This window comes from Megalopta genalis, chromosome 5 (assembly GCF_051020955.1).
Source record: "Megalopta genalis isolate 19385.01 chromosome 5, iyMegGena1_principal, whole genome shotgun sequence".
NCBI classification, from domain to species: Eukaryota; Metazoa; Arthropoda; class Insecta; order Hymenoptera; family Halictidae; genus Megalopta; species Megalopta genalis.
Window position 1 is genome coordinate 10,224,454 of NC_135017.1, and position 15,660 is coordinate 10,240,113.

At 43.0% G+C, this 15,660-nt stretch overlaps 1 protein-coding gene across 3 annotated transcripts; it reads right to left on the bottom strand.

Moving 5' to 3' along the window:
- Positions 1-3,047: 3,047 nt before the first annotated feature.
- LOC117221007 (pancreatic triacylglycerol lipase) lies at positions 3,048-15,354 on the bottom strand. 3 transcript variants are annotated; one of them, XM_033471560.2, is made up of 7 exons: positions 13,836-15,354; positions 13,077-13,342; positions 12,353-12,623; positions 6,955-7,194; positions 5,672-5,905; positions 4,584-4,908; positions 3,048-3,925 (listed from the first exon to the last, which is right to left on the bottom strand). In XM_033471560.2, exons 1-7 carry the CDS (start codon positions 13,996-13,998, stop codon positions 3,766-3,768), a joined length of 1,659 nt encoding a protein of 552 aa, XP_033327451.2. In that variant the 5' UTR covers positions 13,999-15,354; the 3' UTR covers positions 3,048-3,765. The 3 variants fall into 3 exon arrangements, with proteins under 3 accessions (XP_033327451.2, XP_033327450.2, XP_076378581.1); XM_033471559.2 differs by having other exon boundaries at positions 13,071-13,342; XM_076522466.1 differs by lacking the exon at positions 13,836-15,354 and adding an exon at positions 13,638-13,782 and having other exon boundaries at positions 13,071-13,365.
- Between the last annotated feature and the right edge of the window lie 306 nt (positions 15,355-15,660).

Below are 15,660 nucleotides of genomic sequence, written 5' to 3' on the forward strand. Positions count from 1 at the left end.
CGGGGGCCGATTTCGTAAGCGGTGTTTTCACTCGGACGGAATGTGGACGACGTGTGGTGGTCCCGGGCATCCTATCGTTCGCCTGTCGTCCATTAGTGACCGTCTCATAACCGGTACAAACACTAAACTGCACTTCCGACGCTATCTGCGACAGTCTTTCTATTATTGCCGGAGCAACGTTTCATTAGTCGGTTTCCTTAATTCGATACTTGAGATCAACGACAAAATATCCAGAAAATCTAAGCAATTTGATTAACGAAACTGACGACAGAAAGTCGAAATTTGTCATAATACTTGGTATTTGATCACTTTCGCAACCTAATTAATTATATTAACTTTGAGAACTAACACAGTTAAAGATTGTAGATTAATTTTGATTTTTGGCTGATTTAATTTATTATCTTGCTATCTATAATATTCGGTGTGCTCGTAGAAAGAAATAACAGTTTCTTGAGAGGTTTGATTGGCTGTTACTCGTTTCTACTGCTGACTGACCCCGCCCATCGTGATTCAGAACCGCCCATATGGCTCAAGCCCCGTCTAACCGAGCTTGTTTTAGGAGCTCCCATCAAAATATGTTACCTCCGACCTGATATTAATCTCTATTATCATATTGTTGTCGCTCGTATCGCGTTATAGCCTCATCTTTTGTGTCCTAGCTCCGCCCACCGTCTTCTACACCCGCTCATCGGGCTCTGGACACGCCTATTACGCTCATTCTAGCCCTGCATATCCTATTCTAGCCTCTCCTATCTCATTTTAGCTTCGCCCACCGCGTGTTTCTTTCGTCAGACGACGCAGGCGACGACGTTATTACAAAGAGAGCGGGGCTCCGTTAAATATTCCTGATTCTTGCAACATCTTGTTCCGCGTGAAGGCAACAGCTTTCGAAGAATATTTTTACAGTGTCTTTCGCAAAGAGAACCAAGAAATGCCGATCGCAACGACGCTGTTTTCGCAACGATTTTCCCGTTTATCGGCGTTTTTCCTCGTCGCGGCACAATCAGGAAATTCTTTCAGAGTCGCTCGGTCCGTTGGAACTTTGTTTCGTGTTTCGCTGCTCCGTTTTACGATCGCAGCACCACCCGTTACGTTTTTCTGCCGGCGCGCCGCGGAATAGGCCTCTCCTGGGATCGAACTGTGGCCGAGCACGAACAAACCATCTCGTCGTAAAGCTAGAATTATGTGGCATGAATAATTGAATTGTATAAAATCGGGTATAACGGTCACTTTCACCAGGCGCGTTCGCGTAATAAGGCCGAAATATTATCTCGTCGAGCAACACACGGTTATGTCATCGTGCGAGCCTTTTCCGCCCACCGTTTTTCGAGGCTGGGCCGCGCGCGTATGCTTTCGAGATTCCCCCGCGAATAAAGGCCCGGGACGCTGTTGTCTTAATTTCTGAAGCAAACAGACGTCGGCCTTGGGCTTGCGAAACCGTCTGCTCCTCGACCCAATTTTATCCACCTAGGTTACCGTTATTAATATTAATGAAAGTTTCGATAATTTGGTTTTCGGTCGGCGACTCGCGTAGACGATTTAGAGGGCGCGAACGAAAAATCGTCCGTCGAAGTTTTAGCGATCGCTGTAAAGCGGAGACTTCACTCTTCAAATCTGTGTTCCGTTCAGCCGTGAAAAAAGTTCTCCAGTGTATGTACATACTTGCAAACCTCTCGATCCGTAACTTTGTCCAGAAAGAGCATGTCTCCGGTTTCCCACCTGTTGCATCATGCAAAAACATGTTACAGCAAAATGAACGCTGCACGTCGTAAGTAACAGCTTCGAGCTTTAAAATGAGTCCAGGTTCGTTGTTGCACGACACGCTTTCACAAAGTCGTAGCATTTTAAAAATTGACATTTTGTCATAAATATGAAGTAGATGGCACGAATACTTTTTACATCAAGTAAATGTGTTAAAATTAGACTGTTTCCCGCGGTTTTCTTACAATCTAGGTCCGATGACTTAACGACGGAAGAACTACCGAAAGCTCCGAGTTCATCAGGAAGTAAAAATGTGACAGTCTCCACCGTCACGTGTGCCCGTAATGCCTGGTTCCCACGTGGTGTCCACGTCGGGACGTGGAAATGCTCACTTTCATTCCCATGGCGTCGAGATCCGGGCAGCACACGTCTGCCGGTGCCTCAGTTGCATCGAAAGCCGCCATTTCGTTTGGCAATTACGGGCCACGGCGGTAATTTCCGCGCCCGGAAAAACGCGACCTCCCGCGTCCATCGGAATCAGCATTTTCCGCGGTCTGTCTCTGTCGTGAGTCGAGCTGCGTCGGTTTCGCTCGCGACGACCGATAGCGAAGCCACCTTCCCTTTCACTGTCATTATGCACGCGTGCTTCTTTCACCTTGGCGGCCGCTTTCATACGTCGCCGGTAAATCACTGCACACGGATCGACAGTCCCGTAATTTATGCACGCAGCATCTACCCGAGAAGACAGCGCGCCTCCACGATGAACCGTCGACGAGACCGTCTATTGTATACAGAGCAGATCCGCTGTTCCGACTATTCTCGCTGTACCGGCTGAATCAAAAGTGAAATCACCGATCTTGCCAGCTTACTTTATTGAGATACGGCATGCCGGGGCGCTCGTGAACGTTTGCAGGACCGAAATGGGACTCGGAGATATTCGACGTCGAGCTAAGCCGATGACAGCTGACAGAATAATGCGAAGGGGAGTGGTGCTGGTTACAGTGGCGCGACCAATTGCTGTGCCTTCGGCTTGTTTTCGGCCATGATTAATTTTGTATTTATCGAACAAGATGCGTTAAAGTTTTTTATTCGGAAGTAAACAAAGAAAAAGAATACGAAAATTTTCTTATTAAAAAGCGAACAAAATGAAAGCATACAGATTGTTTTATTCAAGAATAAGCAAAATAAATGAACGAAAAAATGGTTGAATTCTAAAGCAAACAAGCTAACAGAATGCAACAATTGTTTATCCGAAAGTAAACGAAATAAGAGAGTAAAAAGATTTAATATGTCTCATTCGGTAAATATATAAAATTAATTACGACCGGGACATAATAAGAGTATAATTTACGAGTGACAGATTTATTTAAAAAATTATTCTACGCGTAGTACATTTTTCTACAGTCAGATCACACGAAAATAACAATGAGGAAATCGTAGCGTTCTCAGAGAAATGAATCGACTGCTCAAGGTCACTCCCACCCCGCTACCTAATTATCCAACCGTTCCATCTGAGTGTTCTTGTTGGCACAAACATGGGTAGAGTCTGGTGTGACTTGTAAATGTGAGCGAAGGCTGGTTTTGCAGAGAAAGTGGTGGGGGGGGGGGGGGAGTGCCTCTCAAACTATAATTGTTAAACTGTAAATCCTTATGCAAAATAGAAATTGTCAGCATCGACTGCAAGATGCAGCTGCTTAACAGACATTTATTTGTTTGTTTAACAATCTTGATGACTTGAACGTAAAATGCAATAGTATCTTTAAATAGTTTAAATGTTTTCGTTGTTCCGAATTTCGCCTATTCATTTCTGTCGTAAATGCACAAAGTCCACATTAATAATTGTTAACTATAATAATCGTATAACTTACAAGCTATAGTGTACAAACTTAGTTTGGTTCTCGTTGCTTTCAGTCGTGAAATTATTTCGTTGACTGTCTCTTTTGTTTATTCCGCAAATGGTTCGCAGCATTGTCGTAAAGTGGCGTCTGTTGTAGCCTCGCACACCTTATCAAAAACAAATTCATTCGTTCGTTAATTACACGGAGCAGTGTCCAACGCAGCGTTCTACTTGGCGCAACTGCTGATGGAATTCTTGCAGTCCGAGCCTAGCTGCACAGTTTCCGAGACCAAGACGTTGGTGTCATCGTCGCGGCAGTGCTCCATCGTTAATATCCTCGGCTCGTTCGCCATCAGAGTCTTGTTGACGCCGGGACACACCGTGATACTAGAACAAATCGAGACGTTAAGCTCGAAACTCCACTAAGACGGAATCGCATCTCGGAATTCGACTTCGTCATCGAAAACCCGCACACGTACGATTAAATTACCAGCTACGTATGCCGCAGACTCTGGCGGACCGTGTGCTCCATCACAAGTGCCATCAACGTATTTACCATAGTCCTCGAACTTCCGTTTAGGCGAATAGAATGATTAACTTTGTATTTATAGAATGACATAAATTAAATCTCTATATTCTGAAGTAAATAAGATAAAGGAATACGAAATTTTGTTCTTAAAAAATAAACACGATAAAATAATACATTAACGTTTTACTCAAAAGTAAGCAGAATAAGAAAATAAAAAATGTTTGTTCGCTCAAGACTAAACAAAATGAAAGAATACAAAAATATTTCTATTCGATTCTAAACAAAATAAAAGTATGCAAAGATTTTTTTTATTCGAGAATAAGCAAAGTAAAAGAACGAAAAAAATGTTTGTAGTCGAAAATAAACCAAGTAAGAAGTAACTGCTTATCGAATGATCTGATCTATCTTTGGCAGACTCTGGCAGGTCGCGTGCTCCATCGCAAGTGCCGTCAACGTATTTAACATTAGTCCTCTGACTTCCGTTTAGGCGAGAAGGATTTCCGTTAGGTCGCGTACCTGTGAGAGGACTCCAAACTATCGACTGCCAACGAGTCGATGTAGACGCGCGGGGTGTGCAGAAGTCGCCACGTGAGCGGATTGAACACGGAGGTCTGATACTTCCAGGTTATCTCGACCGATTCCGGCTTGCCGACCACATCGCCTGCTAGCACCACCGTGTGAGTGGTGCCCGGCTCGTAATACTTCGAGTAGGGACTCAGCTGCATCTTCTCCGTGTTCCCGTTTTCGCCGAAGACCCGGATCACGAACGTGCCGACCTCTCCACCGTGGTCCATGCTCTCGAGCGTGTTGGAGATGTTGATGGTGACCTTGTAATGGCCCTCTACGATCATTGGAATAATTGTTAAATTTCGTGACAAACGTCAACCGACCTGGGCTGCTTCGTTTATCCTGATTGTCAAAAACAGTAACCGGAACAGTTCCGGAGAGTATGGAAGTTCTACTCGTCCAGGATCTTTTTTAAGGGCTCAAGGAAGCAATTGGAGACATAGTAAATTATCTAAAATTGTCCCTTAGATTGTTAACACAAATGGACAATTTGAGAAGAGGAGATGTGATTGTTGTTAACGATAAAACAAGCTACAGTAATGTCTTCCTAATTGACGCACAGATTGTACACAAAAATGGACAATTTGGGAGATTATTCGAGTCTTGCGGTTCGTTTTTATAGTTGTTGATAATTCGTAACTACAAAAACAAACCGCAAAGCTCGAATAATCGTATCTCCTCTTCCCAAATTGTCCAGTTTTGTGCACAATCTGAGCGTCAGTTAGGGAAACATTACTATACATGGCTCGAGTAGTCGCATCTCCTATTCCCAAACTGTCCACTTTTGTTTACAAGCCGAGGGACAATTTGAGAGAAACTACTGTAGTCTTTCCTGAACACTTTGCGAGCAATCAGGATAAATGAAAGCCACCGCTGAGTCAGCTACTGCGATGATTGATCCACTATCTTCTCGATAAGGCAACAATATTGATGAACGTCTCGTCTCACCATAACGGTGCAAAACGTCGGAGAACAATGGTAACCACTGTTAAGGAATATTCAATTTGCGGAGAAGATAGTGTGCACCTGATACTAACTGCAAAACGGCTTGTCTCTCCCCGTCATCAGGTAAACGGCGGCGTGATAGTTTCCTGGTTCAGCGTCCAATCCGAACCTGGGACAGTATTGGTTGACGCAATCGAAGCAGCCACCTTCCTGGAACCTCTCCCAGGAGGAGCAAGGGACTGCCAGGAATGGACAAGCTGTGTTGATGCTTTCTATGAAGTACTCGTAGCTGCGGATGTGGTTGCAGCCTAGGAATCTCTTTATTCCTGAAAGGGGGACACGGAAGCGTGAACGGTGTCTAGGATGTCACGAGATTGGCATTTTAATTCGGGGATTTTATGCCGGTATTATTCCAGCAAAGCTATGCCGTAATCGTTATAATACTGAAATATAGTAAATTCTTCCTAACTTTTCTTCAGCTTGTAAACAAAAATGGATAATTCGGGAAGAAGAGGTACGATTATTTGAGTCTCGAGGTTTATTTTTTTATAGTTGTCGATCATCAATAATTATAAAAACGAGGTGCAAGGCTCGAATAATCGTATCTTCTCTTGCCAAGTTGCCCATTTTTGTTTACAAGCTGAAGAATAATTAGGGAGAACTTATTGTATCAATACCTTTAACATAATTATTGTATCAATGCTTTTAAAATAATACCGAAACCGATACAACAACTGAAAACCGAAATAAATAAATTATAGTAACAATAAAAGATAATGTTATTGACCTCTGTTTAAAAGAATTTTGAAAATTAATAAAATGAAATGTATGTATAATGAAATCTAAATACCGGAAAAATGACCGGTAAATATAGATAAATATATCATTATTCCTGGATTTCAGTTTCTGCAGGGTAGCCCATAATTATGTTAACAGGAAGAAGTGAACAGTGGAAGAAGTGGGGTCATTTGAAGTAACTTTTTCCTTAGCGAAAATGCAATCCATGGCTTTGTTTACGAGTAATTAACGAAAAACGCTGACCAATGGGAAGCGATCTCGCATAGCGCTAAGCGGCTGAACCAATCAGTGGAACTGGGCTTCGACCGCTCGTTGGCTCGCCCACCTTGCGCCAGCCGAGCTCGCTTCTCATTGGTCAGTGTTTTTCGTTAATAACTCGTAAACAAAGCCATGGATTGCATTTTCGCTAAGGAAAAAGTTACTTCAAATGACCTCGGGAATCGCCCCGTCCCGAGCGTTATCATAATTATGGGACAGACTGCATAAGGGTTGCGAAAGTACGACCAAAAATTACTGCTACAATACCGGTGTTTTCCCTGGTTTGATTGGATTAACAGAGAATTAGAGGATGGCTCACCACGAAAGAAGCTCCCACGTTCCAAGGTGATGGAATTGAGAACACCCGCGTTGCAGCCTGGCTGATTGCGGCCGCCGTTCGGATAGAAATCGATATGCGCGACGGGTTGGGTGATCCCGAGGCCGCCGCTGATAAACGGACTGCAATCGGTATGGATGGCCGTGACGAATGTGGCGTCCGTTGGGTCGAGCCGCACCATAGTCGACGTGTTGCTGAAATGCGGCTCCGCCGGATCGAGGCCTTTACATAGGAAAAAGAAACGGAGACGTGAGCCGCGTCGTTGAACCTATTGCTGCAACGATTTCGTTCGTCGCCCTCTAATTCGTCAAAATATTAGCTGACGGTTCTACTATTTTACTCGCCGGTTGCTCCGCGAAGGTTGTGTCAACTTGGACCGATGCTAGGTCTTCAGAAAAAACAATAATTGCGGAGAACTTGGTGTGCAACATTTGTACTTAACCCCGGATCAATTATCGACATTTGCTAGGGTAATTTTGTCAATTACTGTGCTTATTAAAGTGACATCCGATGTTTTCGACAAATTAAATAGTATTTTTATCTATATCGCACTTCTTGAAACATTTCAATCATATGTTTTTTGATGTCTTCAATATAAGTACGAATCTTTTCGTCATTAAAATATACGAAGCACGAAATATTTAACAAAATGGATAAAACTGCTTTTTGAACGAATCACTGTGCCCTTAAAAACATGAAAAGTTTATTTAGGCAAGTTTTGCTTCCGCTATGAAAATTACAGATCAAATTTTATTGAAAAAATTCAATATCTGTAATTTAGTAATTTTGTTTCTAAATATTAAGTAAAATTATTGTAAGGATTACAGTAACCTGGGGGTGGCACAGTAATTGACACACTTGTCCTACTTTTCAATTCTACTACTTTGCTTGTAATTCTACCAATGCATAATTTTACAATTTTGCTTTTTGTTCGATCTTCGATGACTGGGTCAACTTGGACCCGTACAATGTCTCTGTAAGCTTGAATAAATGAATGTCCAATCGTGAAGAACAAAGAGAGGGGAATAATCGTGATTTGTTCACTTCTTCGTACGATCAGTTTCTGTATCCACAATTCTACTCATTGCCTGGGTCTACTCGGACCCTCTCCGTGCACCTTGAGGAATTACAATTGCGAGCAATGCGGAGAGGAATAGTTGCGGTGCCCCGGATGTTCGTTGCTCTTCGGAACCAGTCGTTGAATCCCGATCCTCCTGATCGAGTTACTCGTATCGCACAATCGTCACGTAACAATTACCGCATGTCCCTGGACAACGTGCTCGAGGTTTACATCCACATTGCGCAAAAGCGGAAGCGATTTTTCGGTCTGTCGAGATGATAAATTAAAAGGCTTTGGAGGAAAGCGTTCGTTACCGCACAGGTGACAGGGGTTTTTCACGTTTTCCCTGCGGGAATTGGTTCGACGGAGTCTTTTCCTGGTGCATCAGGAAATAATGGAACGCTAGCCCACTTAATCGCACCGCGATCGCGTATCGCATAACCGGCCGGGTTTGGCTTCGCTGATCCTACGCGGTATACTTATTCGGTCGAATGTTCGTGTTGCATAATTTTTATTAACATTGTGTTGCAACCGTATTGAAACAGTTTTTCTATCCAATTCCTCTTAATTCTCCAGGATATTAATATTTATATTCATAACTCCGATGCCAGGGTAAGGGTCGCAATTTTTATAATTTATAATAATTTATAAATTTATTGCGTAATTTTTCGTTCACCCATGAATTTTCAATTGAAATTCATGTATAGATCAACTTTTTCTTGCATTTCTCGTTTAGGTCTCTACTTATGGAAAAAGAATGTTTTCAGAATGTTGAAGGTTTAAATTTGATATGAAATTAATGCAAAATAAAAATGGTTCAAATATCCCAATATATCTATACTGAATTAACTCTCTGATAAACGATCCAATTTAAATGAAACTATTATAATACAGGGTGTTCCACAATTATTTTAACAGCCGAAAATGAGAGGTAGCTGAAATAACCTCACCTACCCCTCATTTTCGGCTGTTAAAATAATTGTGGAACACCCTGTATATAAATTGTATTAAATAATACAACAGGAGTTCAAAAGCATGTACCAGTTATTATACTGCTCGATTTAGTCTAAAACTGTACAAGAAATATCAGTGTTTATACCATCTCCATTAAGCTTAATATTTTATTGCGCCTAAAAATATTAGGTTGATCCGAGGGTTCGCTTCAAAGGGTCTTGAATTTCATGTGGCCCGAAGATTGAATGACCGAGACCAACAATAAGCAGACCTGGCGACAGACGACGGTCCGAGGCCAGATTGGGTTTCGCGGCTATCGAGCGTCTCAGGCGGTTTATCGAGACAATGTATACATTTGAAAAAGGCAAGCGACCCGACGCCGCCTGGCTAAAGAATTGGGACTTTGTTTCTGAAGGATCTGACCGCGGAGTGGGGATGGCGATGCCTTTTGGTGAGAGGTCCCTAAGGACCGTGATTGACTTCTTCGCATTTACCCTGGAGCCAGCGAAGAGTACGTTCCTTGTATTTGCTAAGAACTTTTTTGAACATTAGAAGCAAGAGCCTAGCATTTTACCGTGTCAGTGTATCGACGTCTATATTATTTAAATATCACGCCAGTGCAAGCTTTGTTGAACGGACAGATCTACGATGTGAGATATAATTGCGATATGTCAGTGCGTAAATCATGATTGTCAATTGTGCCGGTCGAGATTGTTTTTAATAGTGGAACATATGATATGTGTATTAGTGGTATGGAGTTGTTGAAGTGTGAAGACTTTTGTGTGAAATGAAAGTAAATTAAGGGAACGCCTTCCCTGTTACATCGAAACCATGTTCTTCGAGGGCTCTGTCATGTACACTTAACAGCAAAATTTTTGGCCGGAGATTTTTCAATATTCTAACAGCTGTAACTCCGTTAAGAGCAATCATAAAATTGTGATTTTTTTTTAAATTAAAGCTTGAAATCTCTACTTTACGATTCCATATTTTAAATTTTAATATCATGCATCCCTATGACTGTAGTTTCCTAAATCTGAAGGCCTGTTCGTGATACCGAAAAAATGCAAAGCTTACCGCTCTCTATGGACTTAAAAAATTTTTTTAGAACATGCCGTTAATAACGTCATAAAGCTCGAACTTTCCCCTTTAGTTTGAGTAATGAATTAAGTCGCTACGATTTTTTCTCGCAGAGTGACAGCAATTTAAACGAGGTACACCGCGAGAGGGTTGCATGGTCACACTTGTGTTTCGTATGTGTTTCATGAGTCGTGTTATATGAATACCGTGCTGTAAAAGGACTGTCGCAATTTTCACACAGTGTTATACCGAAACCATGTTCCCAAAGTGCCGTGTTATAGGAGAGTTGCAGTATTTTGTCTTGGAATTGAAGTCATTGAGACCATCGAGCACACCTTTAGAGACGCAACGCTATCTGGCAAAGGAGCTGCTACATCGGATTAATTCACCCCCGCAGAACAATGAGATAGGTTCGAAATAATGTCAAACAACAGTTTGAGCCAGTAAGTAGTGTGAAATTTCTTATTCGAATCAAATACTAATTCGAATGAATTCTTGTTCGAATCAAATCGTATTCGGCTACATTTTTATCTAGATAAAGTTTTATTCTTTTAATATTTACTCGACAACGTCGAATAAAATTGTATTCGTCAAGTCTTTATCTTTCATCCGCTTTCCTATTAAAATTTTGCCCAATCCTGTCTCGCAGCAGGTATACATATTTGATTGTGTTCGAAGATATTTGGTTGTCGAAAAGTTCGTCTGAAATCTTTTACGTTTCACGTTTCATAGAGTTCGTTTCACCGAATTCGTATGAAAGATTTGAAACGATTTCTCCGAACAACCTAATATATCAGTCTTTTATATTTCCTAAAACATTTATTTCTACATGGAAATTCTGTCGCAAGTCTAAATGACGAAAGCTTTGAAGATTAAGTGACTATAGTGTATCAGAAAAATGTCAGCATCGATGAGACTTGGAGTTAATGATGAATGAGACGCATTTCGGGTTGGCTGGTGTCTCCATTGATCAGGGTAGCTAGAAGGCTAGGGCAGATCGTTATCCCCTCAGGACCTATTATGGCGCCGCCATGGGCCCTGTTGCCACTTCTTGGTGCTTCGTGTTCGCTTATTCCAGTTGTTTACTGGATCTTGTCTTCGGGCGGGTTTAAGGGTGTCGTCGGAGGGCTCCTTTTCTCCTCTGTCGATAAATGTCCAACCCAGCAGCCAGGAATCGACCATTCTGCGCGACGGGACGCGACCCGATGCGACGGCAGCCGACGAGCCGACACCAGGCAAGTCCATAGGAGGTCTCTAATCATCCTGATCTCACCCATCCTCATTTTTCCGTTACACTCGCTCCAGAGACTAGCTTTCGCGGCCTCCTGGTGTCCTGGTAATTCCCGATGGGATCGATAGCTTACGTAACACCGACTCGGCCAATCGGATTGGCCCGGGAGCATCGATGGGGATTGATCAGAAATGGGAAAAGGTTCTCATCGTTCAGGCCTTTGCCCTTCGGCAGCCACTGCTCCATCAAACTCCAGTAAAACACAAATTTGTTAGTTTTCGCTTGAATTTAATATTTCTAAGCGGCGCAAAAATGTTGTTAGGCTTCTACTTAATTACTGTTTTTGTTGATTAAGACATTATTTATATAAATTTGCATTTGTAGGTTGTTTCTTAGATTTTAGCATGTCTTCTAGAGATTCTGGTTTGACTTAATGGATCTGTTTACGGCAAATTGAGAAGCGTTAATTATTTTTGTTTCTCAGTGTTGCACGGATTTTCAGAATGCCTTTTCGACAGTCGTCGAGGAGGACACCGTCTTGAACGACGTCAAGCGAAATGGTGGCCGCCGTTTTTCGGCGTTGGTTCTCCTGCCTCAACTGTTCCCCTGATCTTTTCTGATTCGATCGGCTATCTTCGTACGTTTCCGGCCGATTCTGGCTGCTCGCGGGACTACTTTTATTCGGCCGCGGCTGCCGGCTTCAAGGTTCATCGGATTTAGTCTTGAATTTAACGAGCTGTCGCTCTGGTACACGGTGTTTCAAAATACGGTGCACAACTGGTCCATACATACACTACACTTAAATACTGATGATCGCAATTAGCATTAAAAGTATTTTTACTTCCAAAGATGCAGACATTATAAAGGACTCTTTATACGATATGACTGAATTTCCTTATTTCAAGGGAACATTAGAATAAAAATGGCAGGCCCAAATAAGCACAGGTATTTTCATCATCATAAAGCAATACACGTTTGTTGATTTCCGAGCTCGGTGGTTTTAATGTTAATTATTAGAAATTAAATTAGTTGTACGAGATTGTTGATTGTCGACTCACCAGTGATTCTACCGAGAACAATGTCATAATCGTGCTTCATGCTGTATCCAACGTATCCGCAGGTATGTGCACCAAGACTGTGCCCAATGCAGTGCATCCTTGCAGGGTCCACTCCCCCAATCTGAACCAGTTGAGACGCTAATCGCGCTGTCATTGCACCAACTATCCTGGTGTTGGCAACAGCCTGTGTGTAGGGAGGACCTGCTCCGCCGATCCAGTTCACGATCATCACGTTGCAATCCTCTCTCAAGTGAAGCTCCTTCATCGTCCTCTGTAGAAAAATACTGAATTCGAATGGAGCCTGAATGGACACACATACTGGACACTTTTCATCACAATTGAAAAAGTGGTGTATGAAAAAATTATTCGCAGTAGAATAACTGCAAGTTCAATAATTTTAAGTACGATATTCTGAAGTGCAGTAATTTGAAGTAGGTAGAATAATTTGAAGTGGAATAATTTGAAATGAAATAATTTTGAGGTGGAATAATTTGAAATAAAATTATTTTGAGATGGAATAATTTGAAATAAAATTATTTTGAAGTGAAATAATTTGAAACAAAATTACTTTGAGGTGGAATAATTTGAAATAAAATTATTTTGTGGTGGAATAATTTGAAGTAGAATAATTTAAAATAGAAAATCGGATCTAAATATAAACATTTCCCAAAGCATTGCGTGAAACAAGTGTTCAGTCGCGGATCTATGAATTAACTACCAGGACCCATGACTTATCGCCGTTATCCAGGAATCCGTGAATAATGAAGTAGAAGTTCTGGTCCCTTCGTATGGGAGCGTTCAGTATCGTCTCATGCTTGTCGATCTTGAGCTCGTGAGACTGCACGCCATTGTCCCGAGTGTGGAACAAGTAACGGGGGTTGATGCTGTCCGGTCTGGCTGGGAATGTGGACACCGGTCGGTTGTCGCCAGACCATGGAGGGCCGATGTAGAAGCAACCGAAAGGCTCGAAGCACCTCCACATGTACCAATCTGGGCGGAATGCAAAGTCATATCTATGTAGTCGAAGAAAAACAGAGACCAAAAGTGAGCCGAACGATTTTATCAATTATTTCGAGGTCTCTTTGGAAGCTGCCGGTGCGTGGAGACGATTAATAACGTTCATTCATGCAAATGATTTAGAGCTATCTCTCGGAATGAAGGTAGAACGTGTGCACCGAATCGGCAGTCACGTGCGTCCGTTAATCGTAATCCCGACACGAAGACTAAACACTGTGTGCGGCGTTCGAGGAACTGATAGAATGCAGTCTGCAGAGATAACACTAACGCAACAGATAACCCCTGGACGGACATGGCAATTCGTTGCGCGTTGTTGAACCGCTGATCTACTGTAAATAATGATACGTCATATTTCTCTATCTCTAATATGAATCGTCGCTGTTTTCTTCCCAGAAGTAGCGACGATCTATCAAGATTTAATTTTCCGAAAATTGCCAACGGACCTTAGATACGAAGAATCACTCACTGTCCTCCAAGTCGAATTGGTTTTCCACCTCTTCCGGCGACAGAGTGGTGGTGGTCAGGTTCTGCACCTTGACGTCCTCGATCTGGGTGCTGGTGTTCTTCGGCAAAGTGGCTATCGCGTTGACCGTGTACGCTAACATCATCATCGTCTGGTTCAGGAACATCTTGGCTGATCTAATTTTGTCGGACGCTGGAACTTGGGACCTCTTTGTAAGCACACACTCTCTGGGATCACACCTTGACAACTGATCGTAGTCTCTGGTTCTACCAGGCCTTGGAAGCCATCAGGCCTCAATCGAACATCGCAACACCATTTTCAGTGACCCTGTCATCTTCGTCATGATCTCGTCGGTACGACGATGAGCCTCCCATTTCAGCGGACCAATCCCTCGGTTTGTTATTTGACTCTCGATGCGCGCAACAAGTATCGACAAAAATGTTAGAAAAAAGCCGATTGACGTAGACGCCGATAGCCGGCCGACCAGGGTGTTGCAAAACAAATGGGGGTCTGAGACGTCCGTCGATATCGTCTGGCTATAGCGGTCAGAAGTCGGCACAGTGGGCTCGCAACTTGCCAGTCCTTTGAGCCTTTAACGACTATCGATTTTTCCGTTGTATCCGCGACCTCGATCTTGATAAACCGACCTGACAAGGTCAACAGTCTCGTGGACTCTGAATCATCCGGCGATCCCCGGGGATTCTCTTTCACTAAACACGACTGTTACTGTCGTTTATTTTGCTTCGCCGCCGATCTCTGTGTCGTGCCAGGGTTCTACAGGCTGAGCTACACGTGATGTAGCAGCCGTGAACTTGGCGGTTCGAGTCCAGTAGTGGGGACAATTGTTTCACAATGTCCGCGCTCTTGGAATCCCGTGTTTTTCTCTCGAGTGCAATCTTCTGTTTACCCAATTTTTCAGTTCAAGGATATTGCGAAAAAATCGCTTGGAGATTGTGCAATGTGATTTGAACTGGTACGGCGATCCTCTGTTATCTGAACTGCCCGAAGAAACGTGCGAACTTAAGTACTACATCAATTTTTGAGCTTAGAATCACTGGATTTGTAGGACCGAGGATGCAGCACCGAGGATGATGGCATTACAGCCTTGAATTTTATGGTTATATTACAAGAATGTAGCTACAAACCGGTTCAAACCGCGCGTCGATAGCTTCATCCGTTTATTTTTTATTAATTATTAAATCGGCGCCTTTTCTTGCAAACGGACCGTTGGTTCACCCTCCGCACAAAAATAGAAAAAGTCCGGCACGGCGTATCAACCTCAAACAAACATAAACCAACACCAACGAACTTAATGCAACATTAACATATCTAAACTAACACCAGCTTAGATGCAAATTTACGATGAAATCTCTTCGGAAGCGTACAACTTGATGGAACGGTTTGCAACTTTTCTGCCAAACTTACGCAAGCAATTCTGTTCGCAACAAGTCGCGGAGGGTTCAACGTCACGGACATTCGGTCCCGGGTTCACCGATCGGGTAACCACCGCGTACTAATCACTCAAGAGCACTGCTGCTCCCGTCTGGTCAGCTTTATCACGCGTTCGGCCCCACTTCGATTCCACGATTCTCGTTGGTTTGCCGCTGACAAAGTCACAGGAAGCCGAACCAGTCTTGGAGGCACCGAATAAAGAAGGCCTCTCTACCGGGAACCGGACGGGGCCGCATGTTTCTCGTGCCCTGAAAAGGCCCTTTTTTCCCTCGACTGGTTCCGGGAATCCCTGTCGCGGTCCCCTTTTTCGCGAACGTTCCGGAACGTACGCTGCGAGTCTCGTCGCCCTAATTCGCGACTAATTAAGTCCGATCAA